Raw genomic sequence first — 19,717 nt, 5'->3', positions numbered from 1 at the left:
CAAGAAAAAAGAATAATAATGATAATAGGCGCAAGGGTGCGTGTTCAGTGATCAATCCTACCATCTACGGGCCGGTTGTTATGTTTTTTCGAGCTCTACAAGTTGAATATATTTCCCTTTCATCTATGTTTCCGTGCTACGTAATAATCACCAAAGTTAGCCTAGTGGCTGTACATGTGATATTTTTTTAAACGTGTACTGCCCAGTATACACCAGCAAAGTACAGAGAACTCAACACTTACGGAGTGGTCGAGTCGGTAAAAATGTAGCTTCCCAACACTTTAAGCATGTTATAAGTAAGTTGTCCAGATGTGTACCTATCGAACTGTATCGTACTCCCTCGCTCCTTTGCTGGCACAGTCATTTGGTAACCATGTTTCTCCTTTACACTTGCATGCAGCTACTTTTATGCTGCGTAATAAAATATGTTACGCGTTTTATCACTTACATGGAATATTTCGTTCCAAAAGCAGAGAAGGTGAATTCACGAACTATACATAACAGGGCAAGCTTCATGACATTGCGTTCAACTAGCAACACTGCACATGTACAGAACAAGAGCCGTATTGCCAATCAATAACTCTGGTGGACACCACATTTAGTGCGCACGAATAGGCTAATCTAAGGAGCGCTAACAGAGGCATTGTCCTGTGCTCTACTCTACTTGTGTTTATATCCATTTTGCGCTGTAATCGACATGAATCTTAACCGGGCTTGCTACAATTTATTTCCTGATCAACACGGTCTGCTTTTGTTTTATTAGCAGCGCTTGTACGCTGCTTGCCTACATCCTTTCTTATATGTAATCAGTATGATTCTTAAGCAGCTCGTTCAACTCTTCACTGATCTGAGGGTTCCCGTATAATTCCTTTCCTACGCACTTGACAAAGTACATGTAAATGCAGACGGGTCAGTTTGGTGGTTCACCACCAAGAACGAACAATCATATGCTTTATCAGCGATCTGTTCGTTGTTGTTTTTTTTTTTACCTCGACGTATGCTGCAACCCCATATCGCCATATCGATAACACGCTGCCAGAAACCATTTTATGCTAACGTCTTCAGGTCGGTCAGCCTATCTTGCCTTGGCTACGCCGTTCGCGTCGGCTTCACGTAAACAAAGGCTGCTGCCCGTTGCGCAGCTGCCCAGTGAGTGGACAATGTGCGTAGCACGGCCAATCACTGCGCAAGCAAAGGCGCGCGCTTAGCGCCAAGCACGGCCGCGGCCGTTCGCTTACCGAGGCACTCGCCGTCGAGGGTGTTGTAGCGAAGGCCTTGGGCACAGATCGGGTCGCACACGTAGCCGCCGACTGTGTTCTTGCACTCTTCCTTGTGTTGGGCCTCGCACGCGCTCAATCCTTCGGCGCATTCGTCTACGTCTATGGACACAACACACGCAAGCATGTGCGCGCTTCCATCTCTTTTCATTGTGATACGACTGCGTGACGCAGAATCCTTGTCAAGCGAATTTTCGCTATCTCTGTCAGTGTGCTCACAGAGAACAGCAGCTAGACAGTGGTCTAGCTGCTGTTCATTGGTCAGCAGCTAGTACATACTGCCTGTTCATTAAGAAAAAATATGCTGCTTATATTATTGAACTCAGTGGTATGCTTTTGTAGACGGTAATATCAGTATGCGAAGTTGTTTCAAGCGATTTCTATGCTATGTACAATAAATTGTTGCAAGTAAGCAATTTCGTAAAGTAGGCGATACCTAACAAGCGCTTTCACGCGAAAGAAAAAAGAAAAGAAGAAACACAGTGAGTATAAATGGCTTCAAACAGTAGTCAAATGAACATGATTTAGAAAGGCGAACTGTTGCAAATATTTGACAAAGACAGCTCGCACTGTCAGTATGCGAAATATGAACCAATTTGTGCTGAAACAACGTTTCTGTTTATGCAATCCAAGTGCTAGAGGCAGCCGCTGGAAAAGAGCGCCAGAACTTGCACTTAGATAGCCGATTTATCAAGGAGAAGCTAGTGTAGTGACAAGCACACTTCGCGCACAGAACACATTCATGTTAAGCTTAATATCATGTTTACCCTATATGTGTCTTTGAAGAAATACCGAACCCATTAGCGTCCAGTGTACTTTTAATAATACAGTACCATTTTCATCTGTAAACAATTAAAGAAGAAATATACAGTATTCGTTAGTATACCATTTTCGTCCTGGCAAGACGATCACATCAATTTTTTTTTGTCAGCTGCATGATGTGTTTGATATATTCATCAGCAAACTTGGAGAAGTGCTGAACATACCAGCTGCTGCTGTACATGCACCTTCTTTATTTGTTGTCAATCATAGCATATGTTTCTCGAAGATAAATCTTGTGTGTAAATTTTAGAAAATAATGGTGTAAACGATGAATGCATGACATTCGATATACAATACATGTTTATACCGTCGCAAGAAAATGAATGCAGATGTACTTTGTAAAGTAAGCTGGGCCTATTTGTATGCCAGAGGAGTGTGCTTGTTTGCAAGCAGACACGATGGTTTTTCTTTTTTACCTGTATTTCGTCAAAATATTTTCTGCTGGCTACAAAAACTTCAGAGGTAAAAAATATATTAAGGATTACATCAACATTGTTATTATTCCTCCTGGTTTTTTACTTGCTGCCGACAAAGATAACGATTTTCTTACCTCCTCAGTCAATACCATAGTGAGCAATTTTAGAGTAAACTTAGATAAATAAAAATCTATTTAGGAATTGCTTAAAAACATAATTTATGCATAATTTTATTACAATTTTTAAAATAGGTGGGAGGAGGCAGAAAACAATAGAGACAATGCATATTCCTCTCTCAATCAAAATGACTTAATGCTATAAAAATAGGGAAACCCACATTGGGAAACAAGACATAGACGCTATTTCTTGGAAAGGCAAAAATTCTAACGAAAATGTCACCGAGCAAGTCATCCAACAGGATTATGACACAAGAGCCGACTGTCACTGGAGAACATGGCACAAGTCTGTTAAGTGTTTCAACTGCCACAGAACCAAATTCTGAATGCTTTAATCTAGACCACGCCTACATCTGCATCAAAATATTTTCATCGCGCTCGCGTTTCTGCAAGCAACAAAAGAGTCCTTCCCAGTTACTTGATGAAGTCATGTTACACACTTGAACAGTAAGAACACCTCACAGCAAAGAATATTTCTCATTAAAACGCAAATTTTGCGACTAGAAGGTTTTGCGGGGTTGTGTAAAATTTCGTTTTACTCTTCGCTGCAAGTTTTTCTTACACAGGAAGCTGCAAAATATAGCATATACATTTGAGGACCTGCATCAGGTTACGCTCCCAAAAAGGCCCAACGTACTCTATAAAGCACGCCATCGTGGTGTTTCAAAGAATGAAGCGCAACTCATGAAACTTTATTAATGTAGTTACAGTGTGAAAAAATCACCTGGTACTAAGAATCAACAAATTTTAATTTGTAGATTTTTCTTTGGTCTTAATTGGGTAAAATCATATTCTCTCTAAATGAGTATTTGAACAAATACCGCCTCCGAACCGAAAGCAGTGAATACGAAAGATGATCGTAGCAGCAAGTAAACAATTCTCGCTCCCTAATCTCATTCACTAAAACAATGGGCGCAGAGAAATTCAAGCACAAGCACTGACCTGCTAATTCGAGTACATTGGTGTGCCTAACTACACAACGGAGCTCTTTTTACGCATTACTATGTCCGTTGAATTCAGTGCAGACATGTTCCTTGATAAATGGAATAATAAGCTATGGGTTATATGTATAGTTTCTATGCGCACCAAGAACAATGACAGGGGTATTCGCTAACATGTGGACTGGGGCAAGCAACTGCAACATATAACTTGTCACTTTTTTATTTCTTTTATTGATACAAGGCGCCTTGCTGAGGTGCGTAAAACATCATACGAAGCAACCTGTGGTGCACCTATTGTAGGGAGGTTGTCTTAGCAAAATATTACAACACTGAAATTAAACGTGCTCAGAATATTGTAGTGATTCATGGATCCAACCAGCTTTTAAAGGTACCTTGTGCAAACTTCAATCCCGCACTTCAGTGCACATTCGTGTTTCGTAGTCTATTTTTAGACGTGACGGCAGGGCGGAAACTACGGGATAAACACAAGTGAATACATACAGGTGAAAGCACGTTTGCGTTACACGTTTGTGTTCGTACGTGGTTATGCTAAGAGTCACATGTTCTTATCGCTTAGTTTGTGTGCAAAAATCTGCCCTTATGGAATACAGATACTAATTCGGCCAAATAAATGCCCTGCTTTCTTGGGAACACTTACTCCAGAACTCACTAACAACTGCCTCAGTAATAAAAGCCACCATAGCCAAGCCCTCTTCAGTGCTGAGAGCAAATCATGGTCATATGTATGTGACACTTTCCGTAGCGAATAAATACAAAGAAAAGGTAAAAAATAACTTGCGATGAAAAGAGAAGGAAGTGAGACAGCCGCTACACTTAAAAGTGTTTATCAGGGACAAAGCTTCCAGCATGTACATTATTATACATGCAGCAATGTTACAAAGAAACGCGAGCGTGCGGCCATCCGGTATGCGCCCAGCGTGAGCGACGCCTTGGCAAGAGTGTTTAATGACTACGACTTTTGGTTCGCACATGTCCCTTCGAGCAACTTAAGTGGACCCCTTGTAGAGATCAAGGTATCCGGGCGTCGTGTATAAAATTCCTTGCAAAAAATGTGATGCAAGCTACGTTGGCGAAACTGGTAATTTCAAAAAACGTATACAACAGCATCAATACGATGTCATGAAAGGAAACCCAGTTTCTAATGCTTTATCGGAACACCACGAGAGCACAGGCCATTCCATAGACTGGAATTAAGCATCAGTTATCACTACAGAGAAGATATTTCCTGCACAACTTATGCTAGAATCGGTAGACATACAGACTGCACAGCATGCGATAAATAGGACACGTGGGCAACTGCCCAAAATCTAGGCACGCGCACGGCGCAATCACTTCCATACTTAAACAAGAGCCACCCTGTTTGCTTTCATTGTGATCAAAGGAGCAGTACAGGCCCCGAAAGGTCAAGTTTTCATATAATAAATTTTACGTCTTGGAGTGTTGGGACATGGTTATAACGGCGCGTTTTAAGGAAAGGAAACAGAAAGAATGCACGAAGGACAGTCACCGAATTTCAACTGAGCTTTACTGGGGAAAAATTGCGCGAGCAGCAGTTGCCGCGCAAAAACATTGGAAACAAAATTGCCGCAGCGCACTTTTTCAGCACGAAAGCAGATCATCATGTCTCACTTAGCAACTCCGCGCAGCAACTGCTGCTCATGCAATTTTTCCGCAGTAAAGCTCAGTTGAAATGTGGCGACTGTCCTCTGTGCATTCTTTCTGTGTCCTGTCCTCAAAACGCGCTGTTATAATCATGTTATATTGAGCCAGCAACCAACAAGCCCATCTAAGTCTCTTACTCTTGGCGAGTGTTCGTTTTATTCCACTATGTTCATTCCTCGCCGGATGGGTTTCTGTCGAACTTTGAGTTATACATACGAATATACTGCGTAAACACGCTATAACATGAGGGGACATAGAGCAAGAAAAGAGTCATCTACGCCAAGAACTTAGCCCTTTCATGTCTACATCATATAAGGAAATGGAGGTATGGCTAACGCAGGCTTGACCATTGATTTGAATGAGACACGCGAAATACGACTCTAACAGTTTCCGGGCAGTTTTAGCTTTCCTTCTACCCAGTATCATCAATTCATGAAGACGTGGTTCACAGGACCTAAATTTGATATGCGAAGAAAGATGCGCACTCAAATCAGCGTGTTCCCTCCATTTGGTCGTTGACTCAATGGCAAGTTTTCCCGACGTATATAGGTTCCTCCACAGCTTAGTGGAATCTGGTACATCAATCTAGTGGAAAACAGCACGTAGCGATTCGCGTTCTTGACTGTATGCATTTGCACAGCGCATTCTGTGATGCGGGGGCAGAGGGGCGCCAGTTTGTTTGGGGCTGAAAAAAATTCACCGACGATTCACCGATCAATTCACCGAGACTCTCCCTAATGCGAAATTTGAGCGCCGCTCTATACTTGCTCTCATTTGGCGATATATTGGCTGGCGTGGGCAATCCGTCTCGTGCAGCACGTTGCAAACAGATCGAAGTGTGGCGCGATTTCCTCGCTAATTGGGAGATCGCGAGATGCAGCGCGTGGGTGATGCGTGAGCGCGATTCACAGCTGCCGCCACAGACAGACCTCCGCTGACGCAGCGCTTTGTTTCCATATATGGTATCAGTGACTCCATTGGCGAACAGACGACGGGCGCTACTCTGGCGTCATCTCGTAGCCATCGTCGCCGCAGAGCCCATCTTGCGCGGCATTGCGCTTTTATTCTCACGCTTTCACCATACCCTCTTTCTCCGCTTTTCTCCTTGCGCTCTCTTCGCTATCGCCGTCTTTCATCCGCCGCTGTGCTCGTTCGCTCGGTTACGCCGAAGACGCCACCGGGTCGCCGCGCCGGCGCTAGCCGCCGAAACTTCGTCAGGAAAGTTCGCTCCGTGTGTGTCGGCCTTAAGACGGGTACTCCATGCCTGTTCGCCACCTTCTTAAGGCTGTGGCTCACTTCGTTGAGGCACGGCACCGCCTGTGTTCTCTTTAGAGCATTGTGCTCGACTTCCTCGCCGGCCTTGGGTATTCGTTCTGATAAGCTTTGCCCTTAATAAACAGCTGTAAGTGCAGCACCTGTCTAACCTCCTTCGCTTTCTATCGCTTCTTATTCTTTTCCTGTATTTTTGCTGCACAAGATTGCCCCATAGCAACCACCAAGCCGCCCAAGAAGTTATGGTCACAGATGCGTCGAGGGAAGAGATGATGTAAGAAGATGTCGGGATGATCTCATGAATTGAACATCGCATCTTGTGCGAGCGCAGTACCGAGCCTATTCCAAGACTCTTGATGCGAATACCCCTTTAGTCATTATTTAAAGCACAATTCTTTTATAAATGCTCCAAGTTTATTTTCTAGAAACACGGCTCAAATATTGCAGAATAATATTTAGGACTTGTAGCATGAATATTTAGGCCACATCATGTCAATCCCCATAGTTATAAAAATTAATTAATTACGGATAATGAGCTATTTAGACAATGTGTTATCTGATGGAAATAACTGCAATCATTGCTACAGGTAGAAACGCTGGTTACTATTGAGCTGAGGCCCTCCTGAAGCAAGAATTAACAGCATTTAACAGCAGTGATACAGAGCAACACCCCGTAGTTCACGTCAAACCTGGCCATGCACTTCTTAAAATACCAGTGTGTTGCATTACTTTCCATGCCAACGTAACAACTATATTTTTTTGGTTGGAAAGGGATTACGTTTATATATTCAACATAGATTAAATATCTTTTTGTCGTCACTATTGGGAACATTCAAAAGTAAGTAGCGCCTTCATATAAGGACACAGTGACTGAAAAAATACCGAAAAGCTAACAAGGAAGTGCACTTGCTTTAGCGCATTTTTTTTTCTTCGACCATTCGACATCGTGTAGCTTGCCTGTTCCAAGCTTCTTACGTTTTCGCCTTCCTTGCTGTAAATTCCACTGTTAGGAGTACAGTACTTTTCCTTCTTTTAGGGGAAGCACCTATATCTCTAGTATTAAGGTCAGTGTATCAAACACTTGAGCTTTGTAGATAGAGCAAATGGTTGATGTAAAGCGCAGGCAACAGACTGCATGCCTTCATACCAGTATTCCGCTCTAATTAGTGGTCACGTACTAAGTGAGTGTTCCCTTTAGCAAAGGACAGCACCATAAGCTTTGCGAATCTATACACTAGTTGTTCACTCACCGACGCATGCGTCGTCCTTCCAGACGTATCCACCGGGGCACTCCTTGCTTTCTTTAGAAAGACATTGGTATCCGCCATGAGTATTGAGGCAGCTCTGTGTGTCCCCTTCGCAGTCGTCCAGTCCTTCCGAGCATTCGTCCACGTCTGTCGGCGCAACGACCATGAGCTTGATGCCGTGGTTGCATAAACATGGCATACTACGGCATCTTAGGGATTCTAGTGAAGCGATTTGCGCTGGGCGCCGTTTCTCGTGCGCGCAACTGACGCTTTCATCCTCTCCGTCAATAAAAAATATGGGAACGACTGAAAGCCAAGTAAACTGCGCAGAAATTATTTTAACTTCAGTTTGAGTTGAGCGCTTAATTACCTGATTGTCAATTGTCAATTGCTGCTTTTGTGATTAGCTTGTGGTTTTATACACAGAGCTTTTCCGCGTCATCGTCTTGCAATATGTGGCAATATTGTGACATTAACTTCAAAGTGAAACTTTGGATATTACCCGCAGTAAATCGCTTGATTTTGGTGTCATTTCAAAAATGTGGACCGATCAATTGACCGAAAATCCCGCTCTCAGTGCAAGCTAACAGAAAGTGTAATTCCAGGATGAAGGAAAGTTGCTAAGTTACGTTTGCCACGACGGCAGTTACGATTTCAAGCTGCCCAAATGCACATGTCACAAGTGATTCACGAAATGAATGTAGAGTGAACGCCAGTGCGCGTAAGGCGCCGGAAGCTCGAACTCTGATCCCACTCACCTATGCAGTCCTTTATGGCAGTGTTGTATTTGAATCCAGCGTCGCACTGAGGCACGTCTCCGCCGACGTTCGGCAGAGCAACGGTATCTCCCTTGGGTATGCACTTGAAGCTTCCCGGTATGTTCATGCACCGTTCCCGGCTTTCGTCACAGTCAGCCATTCCGTCAGAGCATTCGTCAATGTCTGCGAGCAAAACGGGTCGACCATAAGGAGCTCCCTACACACGCAACCTACCCAAAATCACCTGGGCGTACGGTGTGTGAGCCAACTGTTATGCTTGCTGACTGAGCAGTGTCAGTGCAGAGTTACCTGTGCAGCTGACGAGGTCGTCCTCCAAGCGGAATCCTTCATTACATTTGCAAACTGGTAAGGCGTTCACGACGTGGCAAATTTGTTTGCACGGATTATTCCGGTCGCACGGCTGTTCATGAGCGCCACCTGGAAAAAGAATTGTACACTGGAAAAATGTTTAGACTCTTAAGGGTCTTTTCTTGTCACACGGGTAACACCCATATTGTTACGGCCTTACAAAAATTTATACAGAACGATAACGAAGCTCTAACTAGACATGCGATGGCAAAAGAGGTAGTTTAAGATTATGTAACCATTCTGAAAGCCTTGGGCGCAAAGAAAAATTCAACTGGAGAATTTCACAGGGGTAACAACTAAATGCTGGTAAGCGCTGTTCCAAGATAGGACAAAAGAAAGACACAGAAGCACAGTACAAGCGCTAACTCGCAACCAAATTTTATTGTGAAGACTTCGCCTTCGAACATGAGCGACCTGTAGCTAACAAAGGCTATCTTTGCCTATGCATTGTAGGTCCTGTCCCTCTATTCGAATTCTAGGTAGGAGGGGCAATGCTTTGGCCAGAGGAATCATGGAGGCATATGATATTAGAAAGAAAGAGAGCATCTGTATTAGCGATAAGTCGGTTGTCTCGCGAAGCAAGGAAATGCAGTTTTTAGAAATGAGTGCTGTAGTTTATACGCTCCTTGATATGACGTACTGGTTGGCTTGATGGACAAAGCGTTTGCGCGATCTGGGTCTGCTGTGTATTTGAGTATAGGCGAAGTCCTCACAATAAAGTTTAGTTGTGAGTTAGCGCTTGTACTGTGCCTCTGTGTCTTTCTTTTGTCCCGTCTTGGAACTGCGTCTTGGCGTTCTTTGGCCACACCTGGCCCTAGCACCATTAAGCATCAAATGTTCATTGGAACTGCGTTTACCAGTATTCAGTCGTTAAGCATGAACCAACTAGGCCAGCAAGACATTTTGTTAATTCACAGGGGTGCGTATGAAACTTTATTTAATGCACTTTTTATGCTGCTTGTCACAGCTGCCTTCATTTTTACTTGCAAAAAAATGTCGGTAAACAAGATGCCACCATTGGTTCCCAACAACAATTTGAACTTACCGCTTAAACGTGAGGGCGTTAGCTATGCGACAGCCGAACACCCTTTATACACCCATAAATGTGTAAAAATGTGTAGAGTGTACTGATGATATCTGGCGCTACTGTAGCTTAAACAATGCACCTCTTTTAACATGTCATGATCGTGCTAAATTACTAGTAGTGGCAGATGGTATCGATAGTTTTTTGGTTACATAGGTCAATAGCTTCCGACTGCTATACGTTGTAAGCTTGCCAGTTAACTTTAACAACATTTAGTTTTGGACTAAATGCTTAAGTAAAAACGCATCAGGAGAAAGTGCATAATTTCTTGCTGAATTAAAAAGCTGATTACTTTTCGTCGCAAAAGCCGAAAATCACTGCAGGCACCCTTCGTTCGACAAATTACAGAGGTCCCTTTGTTGGAGTGAAGTTGGCCATTTATAAACTAACGATTTCCAAACACCCTCAGCGATGCATGCGTGTACGTGTCGGATGATAACAAGACGCTTTGTCCGATTAAAGTACAAATGTACACGACTCTCCTGGGCACAAATAACCGAGAAAAATACTTGTTGGACGGATGGACGGATTGTCGATAGATATCTACCATTGTTTGTCGTGACGGGGACACAACTTCGCCCGTCGTTATGGAGTTCGTGGCCACTCGGGCATGTCGGTACGTCGATCCCTCTGTCACCAGGACCTGCAAACACTGCAGTTGAGAAGACAAGCGGCTGAGTGCCAGGAAACATATAGGGTGATGCGACTCATCATGATGGAATGCATTCCATGGGGCTATATTGTCCAAAACCTTACGTTACAGGCAGTTGTAATTTTCACGGACCGCGAAGATTTGGTAGAGCAGCTGGCCAACAGAAGATATTCAAGAACCTACTCTCATATAGGGCGTATACATCACACTATAGCCTGCTGTTCCAATCCTCGTTTTCCAGAAATCCGGAGCGTATTCAGCGTGAAGCACTAATGTCAAGGAAACCAAGATATATGTGGTGCAGGCTGTCAGTGGGAGCTCGAGCACAGCCATACTGCGAGCTGAGATATTCCTTGTCTTTTCACATGCGGAATTAAGTGACGAACGCCTTTCGAAGCAAACGATAGTGAAAACTGTGCACTGCGTAATAGTTATCTACTTGTTCAAATTTACATGTTCATATTGTTCATTTATTAATTTACAACGTACCATCATAGACACATGGAGCGAAAGAGAAATCCGAACCATGTTGGGTCAGTCCTCAGATAAGAGATGTTAGAGATGGCTTACTGAAATTTTCTCGTTGGATATAGAACGCTCAGTAAGATCCAAAGAAGTCACTATCGCAGTATATCTGTGAAATGGGCCCGCATGCTTATATTTAGTTTCATACTGACGTTATGCTGCGTGGAAACCCAAACCAGAAAAAAAAAGCCAAAGAAACATGTAACTGCCCACTGTCGAGCGAGATGTTTTTTTTTTCTGCTTGCGTTTCGTTCACTGCATACGATTCTTGCTTAACCGCGTTTGTGCAGCGTGCAATACGATAGGAAGACTCATCGCCTTCACTTTATTTCTAGAGCAACAGACATAAGTGAACGGGCCAATTGCTGAGCCGCCTATCGTGACCTGCAGCTGTAGTAACCTCCGATATCGGACACCGCGACGCTGAGTCTCGGAGGCCATGCACCAAGTACGCGTGCCTGCAGTTCGTACCGTCGTTGTCGCGGCCCGTGGAGCCCGTGTCGTCGGGCAAGTCGTCCCTTCCCGAGCAGCACTGATAGAAGGCGTCGTCCCAGGGCAGGCCGAGCGAGAAAGTCTGCGGTCGGCACGGAGCTCCTTCCTTTACGGCGGCGAGGCCCAGGTGACAGCCGTCGCAGCAGTCCTGCACGTGCCATGCAAATACACAACGAAAAGTTCAGTTCATGCTGGTGTCCTGAAGGGCCTTCGTAAACACCACATAGGAGAGGGAAAGGGAGCGAGAAGGATAAACAGCTCGTCAAACAGGTGGATAGCAGCTAGACGCGTTCATATTGTATGACGATATGTTATTAGCATATTGGAGACAAACTAATAAGCTTTAATTACCACAAAAGACCGTCAAATCCCATCAAGAACAGCTGAAACGACAAAAAACAGCGAATATTGCAGGTTAGCATCCGAGACATCTCTAGCACCTCTCCGCCCCAAACGCTAAAAATGTCTCGGATATTCAAGTTAGAATAATTAGCCCGGATTTAAGCATTAAAAGACGTAATTTCCAAAATTATCAATAGAACGGAAAGACAAGGGGATTTTGCTGTTTCATAACATCGACAAACAGGAATTGTGGCTACTGAGGAGCCTGCTATGTCAAGATCATACTTAAGGAGCAAGGTTATAAAAAGAGGAAGAGGAAAAGCGGAAATAAACAAAACACGTTACGTGAGAGGGGGAGGCCTGTTAAAAAGAAGAAATTCACACAGAAACTCCTCTGGGAGTTGTCCAAGTATACGTAAGCAATGTGCCACTTGGTCACCTCCACGCAACCCGGCGTCAGTGTCAATGTTATGAAGCTTGATCAGGCCAGTACAAATGACAGCGCTGTGGCTACACGAACGGGTGCGGGCGGCGGCACCAGGTGCGCTGATGACGTTCCAATCATTATGAGCCGTTATCGCTCTTTAGCGCCTTATCCACCCGCGCCGAGCCATTGAACAAACGTGCTCGGGGGGCTGCCTCGTATGGCACCGCCGCGCAGACCGCACCTTGAAAGCGACCTGCGATGCCACAAAGAGTGCCGACTGCTGATAGCTTCGCGCGCTGTGTTCTCGCCGCTTACTTGGTGTCGAAAACGCGCGCGCTCATATCTTGAAAGCGATCTCGGAAAGTGGCAGAGTGAGGCGTGTGCTGTGCTCTCGTCGCTTCGTTGGCGTTGAAGCGAGAGGTTGCGCCAAGGTGAATCCGGGCACTATGCTGCGGACGCTATCCCGAAAGCGGTCGTCATATTACGGGAATGACGGAGGGACGGTTTTCTCGTTGGGTAAGCATACAAATACTTACGCATTTAAAACTATAACGTAAATGATTTGCCGCATGAACCACAGACAGACAGACAGACAGACAGACAGACAGACAGACAGACAGACAGACAGACGTCATGTCAAATGGAAGGATTGACATCTGTTACAAGTCAAAAAGCGCAGGCGGGAAAACGGCGTCTAAAGCATACGCGATAATTTAGAAAGTAGACCTTTCCTTTGTCACAATACAGAATTTCAATCTTTACAGGTGGAGAGCGGCTCATTTCTGAGACACCCGCGTAACAGGATTACCCGGTAAGCGTCGCCGACGCAGTCGCTCTGCTCGTCGTGGCAAGGCCGGCCTCCACGCGCGGCCGCCTTGCCAGCGTCGCACAGGCTCTGGCGCAACGCCGATCGGCAGCAGATCTCCTGGGCGATGCGGCACGACGGCGTTGCCGGCAGCTGAAGTAGCGGCAGGCCATCGCAGCCCGAACGGGACATGCCCCACTGGCTGCCTTCCTCGCAGCAGTTGTTCAGCCTTTCTTCGATGTCGGAGCTGGCTGCTGAGGCAAAGAGAGGACCTCAGACTCGACTTTCCCTCGCGCTTCGTGTCACACGCACCTGTCCTCTCGCATCACGTACCTAGTGTCCCGTATCTAAAGCCCCAACGCCCATCATCTTGCAATTTTTTTCTGCAAGTATTAACTGCAAGCACCCTTCCGGCAACGGTAAAGCACGACACTTTCTTCCTACTGTCCCCATATCGTCATCATGGTTTATTTTCACCACTAGATACACAAGGTGAAAAAGGGAGAAACGGAAAAAAGACCGACTTGACAAAGCTCCAGTCTTCCAGACAGACAGTGGAGAGGCTGGTGTATCGATACAATAATGCATAAAATGTTGACATCAGAGTATTTTAACACGGGTACATGTACATGCTTTCATGTTATTGTAGAGAAGCCGGTTATAACACAGTTGTGTAAAATACTGCTCAGTATACAATTATAATGTCCTATCTTGCATATTATTATTTTGACACGTCAATTGCACTTATATAACCATAAGAATGCAAAAAATATGACAAACTTCACAATAAATGTAGAATAAACGCAAATTACAATCAAGAAACGTTTTACATCTTTTTTTCTAGAAATATTTTTTACATACTTTCAAGCATATATGTGAATCTATATGGAAAAAATACAATCTGCAGTTAGGCTGCTGCTTTCACAACAGAAATCCCGGCAACGCAGCCCATGGCGTCATCATGTCCTCGAAGTTTAGAAGCGTGAAGACGGCCTTTGCAGCATGGAGTCCACAACGCAAACCCTGCCGCGCGGCCCGGACACAATCGCTGTAGTAGAAACCCGGCTTCTGGGGATCTTCGCTACAAGCGCAAACGTATAAACAGAACGAGAGTACATCAGAAGTTCGGCGAACCTGTTAGATACTTTAGCAATAAACTTCTATAAAAACAAATTCTGCATTTTAGTTTTGCTGAGTGATAACACATAACATTTTGTTGGTTTAAATAGTTAGGTATGGAACTCAGTGTATAATTAAGGCGCTTACAGGTATAATTAGTACATGACAAAGGGATCTTCCACGGTGCTTGGCGACGATATGAATATGTACTTTTATATTCTTGTAAAGTTGCAAGGGTTAGAACTGAATCTAGTTTACCCAGCCTAGCGTTTCTATAGCTTAGTAGTGTTTTGAACTTGTATATGTCACCAGCACTGATTATTCTCTATTGTTGGAAAAGCTCTTGCGTGTGTTCGGAAGAAGAAACGCTTGCTATCGGCCGAATCGCTTTCTTTTGAAGTATTTCCAGCATTTTAACACTTTGCGCGGTAGTGTTACCCCATATCAGTGAAAAGTAACTGAGGTGTGAATGGAAAATATTATGATAAATGAGACGTTTAACTTTAAAAGGTAATGCACTTCGATTTTATACACAAACAACTTTTCGTACCTTTGTCGTAATAGTTCTGCGGAAAACCCGCAAGGTGGAGGGAAGTAATTAATGAAGAGAGAATGAGACATCCACCTAATCGTAGCAATTGCTACAAAGAAAACCCTTACGGGTTCCTCAAAAGAAAAGCCTCGGAGTTGAAGAAAAATTCGTCCTGGTCCGGGACCTCCACCTTACCGGGGCAGCCGCTCTACCATCCGAGTTAACCAGGCGGCTACCTTCCATCTGGTAACCACCTGGTTAACTCAGATGCGCATTTTTTTTTATATAGCAGAAACGTGGCGTACCGCAACCTTGAATATTGTTGTTCTATTTTTTACCGTTTGTTCGCAACAGTCGCCATCTCTAGAAAGTAGCGTTTCTTCTTTTCTCTTTCTTTTTTTTGAACAGACCACAACGAAGCATACTTTCTGACAGCTCCTTTCTCTCCTCCCGCGATCCTTCCAACTATGCAAGCTGCCGCGAGAGAAGAGTGGTCATTCAACCGTTTCATCGCGGCGTTTTTACCATTCTATCTCCCCTCTTGGCTGCTGCGCGTGAGTACAAAGGTAAGCGCTGCAGCTTCTGCAATGCTATTGCGGGGGGCTCACGCGCAATTACCACCTTCCAGAGGCCAAGGAATCCCAGAGGGCATTGTGGCAACGGCCAGTGAGTTCGTTGGAAACGTCTCATAGATACCTCTCCTCCGTCCCTGTCGTTTACATTCTACACGTTCTCAGCCACTCCTCGATGCGGCGTGCCAGATAGCAACAGCAGCAGCGGAAACGTCGCAGGAAGAGGCAAAGAAAGCTTCGCTCTAAAAGCTTCCAAGAGTAGGTTCACTTCATGTACATCTTGAAAATGCAATAACCCACATGGCGAAATGCAAAAGCGCCCTTGTTACGGCTGGCGTCTAGCACCTCGTGCAGAAAGGACTTTCAGCCACCATGCCTCGTCGAAATGCAGCGTGGCTCCTCCTGTTACGGTTGGCACCTCGTGCAGAAAGGACTTTCACCCACCATGCCTCGTCGAAATGAAGCGTGACTTCCTAATTGCCATGGCCATCTCTAGTGTCTGCTGGTCTGGCGGAAGCCCCGCAGTGTTTTCAGGCCTCTCTTGTGTCTGTGTGCGACTTTAGAGGGACCCTTTCCTCGAGCTGTCAAGCTCTACAGGGGAACTTCCGCGAACCAGCAACGCCCAAAAGAGAAGGACAAGCGTCTGTAATTCCTGGACCTGGGGCTTGGTATAACCGGAGGCGGGACGCCCTCCTCCTTGCAGCAGGCTCGGTATAACCGGAGGAGGAGGGGCCCTCTTTCCGCGAATCACTCTCTGTGCCGGTCACGTGACGTCGACGGAAGCAAGATCCATTCCACGCTTGTAGAGTTGAATAAACCGAGCAAGTTTCGCACTAGAAATCGTCTCGTCCTCGCTTGGTCGCGATGGTCTACGGGATGCCTGCAGCCCGCCGACAACTTGAAGGAAAAAACCAGTCAAAAAACACAAAGGACAAGAGGAGAGGTTCACACCACAACGACCAGTCGTTGTGGTGTGAACCTCTCCTCTTGTCCTCTGTGTTTTTGACTGGTTTTTTCCTTCAAGTATGTACCAACTGGCCCAGATTTCAACCCTTCCGCTGACAACGCCACGCTACCCAATGTAACGGCGGTCGAGCTTCGATAGGCAGGCGTCGCTACAACTCGACAGCAGTACGATACGCTACCCTGGAGTACGCAACAAACTGATTGGCAGCGATTGGGATACGCAACTCAGGAGACCCCAACTTGGACGACAACTACGAGATCGTAGCCTCTTCGTTTCGGTGACAACGTTCGGAAGGAAGGTGTCTGGATCCATGACTGTATATGGTGAGCGCACGGCTTTTCTTCACTGAGATATCATTAGGCTTTACGTATTTTTTGAAAAGTTCAGTGATTTTCTTTAACCGTTGACGAAAATTTGAGTACGTCAAAGTCCATGGTAGCACTAAGGGCAGCCATGAACTTGAAGGCACTAAAGAAGCCAGCATTGTTGAGATTGGCCAAAGAGTTGCGCCTCCAAATTTCCGAATCAAAGAGAAAGCCGGAGATCATTGAGACGATCGAAGCGATCGGGGCAAACGACGATGAACTGAACGAATGCCTAGAGAGCATTGCGGAGAAGGAGGAAGAGCGTATGCGCTTAGAAGAAAAACAGGAGCGAGAGCGGGCAGCACGTGAGGCCAAAGAAGAGCGCGACCGTGTTGCACGCGACGAACTCGAAATGAAGCGCCTAGAGATTGAGCTTCTGAAAGCCCAAAATAGTGAAATACCTTGTACAGAGGCAGGTGAAAGCGAGCGCAGAATGACAAACTTGATGGCACCCTACGCAGTAGGAGGGGACATAGGTCTTTTCCTGGTACAGTTAGAGCGCACGTGTGAAAATGGAAAATTCGCGAGAAACACGTTGCCGCAACGCTCGCTTACGTTACTGCCACGTGAGGTAGCTGATATCGTTGCCCGCGTGGGGAAAGAAGAAGCAGAGGACTTCGATGAAGTCAAAGCAAATTTGCTTAAGAAGTACAGATTATCAGCGGAAGCATTCAGGTGAAAATTCAGGGAAGCCGAGAAGACCAAAAGCGAGTCATACTCAGATTTTGCATACACCTTGGAGGTAAACCTGAAGGAATGGCTCAGAGAAGAGGGTGCACTCGGCGACGCCGAAAAGACAATGCAGTGCGTTGCCTTAGAACAGTTCTACCGCCGGCTGCCAGAAAACATCAAGTATTGGGTTCAGGACAGGCCAGGCGTAGACACTGTTTCGAGAGCGGCCGATCTCGCTGAGGAGTACGTAACTCGCCGTGCGGACGAAGGTAACGAAGCTCCTAAGAAGGAGGTGAATAAATACAGACCCGACAAGCCAAAGCGATGGTCAAAGTCGAGTCGGCATAAAACAATGGAAAGGTCAGATGTGGTGAAAACCAGTGACGAGGACAGCGAAGGAAAGGGGGAGTCGCCCGAACGGAGGGCAAAAGGGCAAGAAAAAAAGGCTTTCGAGGCAAAGAGACCAGTAGTTTGCTACAACTGCCAGCAAACGGGGCATATCTCCCTGGGGTGCAGAAATCCCAAACTATTATTGACGTCACTAAATAGTAACATGGAAAATCTGAACTTGCTGGAACCGTACATTCAAGATCTTATGGTAAACGGCAAACCGTGTCGGGTGCTTCGCGACTCGGCAGCCGCAATGGACGTGATGCATCCGTCGTACGTAGAGGAAGGCCAGTTCACGGGAGAATGTGCTTGGATAAGGCAAGCCGTGGAAACCTCCAGTGTTTGTCTCCCTGTGTATCGAAGGCCATTTTGGAGTAGTGGACACTGAAGCTGCCGTCTCGGCACATCTCCCACCTCGGTATCCATATTGGTTTTCTAACAAACCTGAGTGTTTGCTGCGACGCAGGAGAATAGGATTTAGTGAAGGGATAGTGCAAGCCTTAACTCGTACCAAGGCAAGGGAGCTCGCGGCCAAGGCAGTGTACGAATGTCCAGTGGTGGAGGAAACAGGTTTGACGGAGGATTCGTCAACCAGCACAAAACAGGACAGCCCTATAGGGGTTAATGCGAAAAGTACACCATCTCATGAAGAGGTCAGGCAAGCGCCGGAGCCTGAAAGGTCTCGAGAGGCAGAATGCAGGAGAAAGTTCTTGAACGTAAGCCCAGCCACAATAATTGCTGAGCAGGAAATACGTAAGGCACAAAGCAATGCTAAGCATTAGTATGACAGGACGGCTCGCACGCGACGCTTTGAAGTTGAGGAAAAGGTAATGATCCTGAAACCATCATTGAAAAACAAGCTAGAGGTTCAATGGGAAGGACCGGTTGACATAATTCAGAAATTATCCGAAACAAACTACGTAATCACAGTACCGGGAAAACGGAGGACACCAAAAGTGTACCATAGCAATCTACTTAAACTCTACCGGCAGAGGGAAGCCATTGTGAACATGTACCTTAACCATCCTGAGGAGATGCCTGTCGACTTTCCGAAGTTAACAGCAGTGACGGAGGCAAAAGACATTCACGAGACCATTGACAAGTTAGTAGAACAGGCGGAGTTGAATCCCAATCAAAGAGCCGAACTAAGGGAACTCGTGTTTGAATTTAAAGACGTATTTTCAGACACACCGGGCAGGACCACTGCCATCGTTCACGACATCGAGTTAACCTCATCGGACCCAGTTCGTTCGAAAGCTTATCGCGTTTCACCTCGTCAGTGTGAAGTCATGGCCGCTGAAATAAACGAGATCTTAGAGCTAGGTGTAATCGAGCCAGGAGAGAGTGATTATACCTCGCCTCTTATCTTAGTTGAGGTCACAGGAAAGGTGCCGCGACCATGTATCGACTACCGCAGGCTCAATTTAACCACGAAGGATCAGACTTATCCAATACCGCACATCGAGGAAAGGCTTGAGAAAGTGAGCAGTACTAATTTCATCTCTACGCTCGATTTAGTCAGAGGGTACTGGCAAGTTCCGTTGACCGAGAGGGCAAGCAGGCTTCCGGCGTTTATTTCCCCGTTGGGAACCTCTCGTCCGAAAGTCCTGAGCTTTGGATTGAAGAATGCGCCATATTGCTTCTCCAGTCTTGTGGACCAGGTGCTACGAGGAATGAAGGACTTTGCACTTCCGTATCTTGATGACATAGCAATCTTTTCTTCATCATGGGCGGACCATATGCAACACCTGCGAACCCTGCTGTGTCGTCTACGAGAGGCCAACTTAACTGTTAAGGCTCCCAAATGCGCGC

General features: G+C 45.7%; 1 protein-coding gene and 1 long non-coding RNA gene across 2 annotated transcripts in view; one reads left to right on the top strand and one right to left on the bottom strand.

Annotated features, from left to right (window-relative positions):
* The window catches only part of LOC142585949 (uncharacterized), a 101,634-nt gene that overhangs the window by 75,170 nt on the left and 6,747 nt on the right, over nt 1-19,717 (bottom strand). Inside the window, exons 2-8 of the mRNA XM_075697079.1 lie at nt 13,292-13,542; nt 11,694-11,862; nt 10,593-10,697; nt 8,902-9,030; nt 8,593-8,775; nt 7,838-7,981; nt 1,239-1,379 (exon numbers count right to left, since the gene is read on the bottom strand). Coding sequence (XP_075553194.1) covers nt 1,239-1,379; nt 7,838-7,981; nt 8,593-8,775; nt 8,902-9,030; nt 10,593-10,697; nt 11,694-11,862; nt 13,292-13,542 — 1,122 coding nt within the window. The remainder of the gene's footprint in view (nt 1-1,238; nt 1,380-7,837; nt 7,982-8,592; nt 8,776-8,901; nt 9,031-10,592; nt 10,698-11,693; nt 11,863-13,291; nt 13,543-19,717) is intronic.
* On the top strand, nt 1,318-14,102 carry LOC142585950 (uncharacterized). The gene is made up of 2 exons (XR_012829160.1): nt 1,318-1,404; nt 13,248-14,102. It is a non-coding gene; the product is annotated as an uncharacterized LOC142585950 (long non-coding RNA).

The sequence above is a fragment of the Dermacentor variabilis genome, chromosome 6 (assembly GCF_050947875.1).
Source record: "Dermacentor variabilis isolate Ectoservices chromosome 6, ASM5094787v1, whole genome shotgun sequence".
NCBI classification, from domain to species: Eukaryota; Metazoa; Arthropoda; class Arachnida; order Ixodida; family Ixodidae; genus Dermacentor; species Dermacentor variabilis.
Note: the sequence above shows the minus strand (reverse complement) of the source record. Positions and strands in the feature narration are given on the sequence as shown.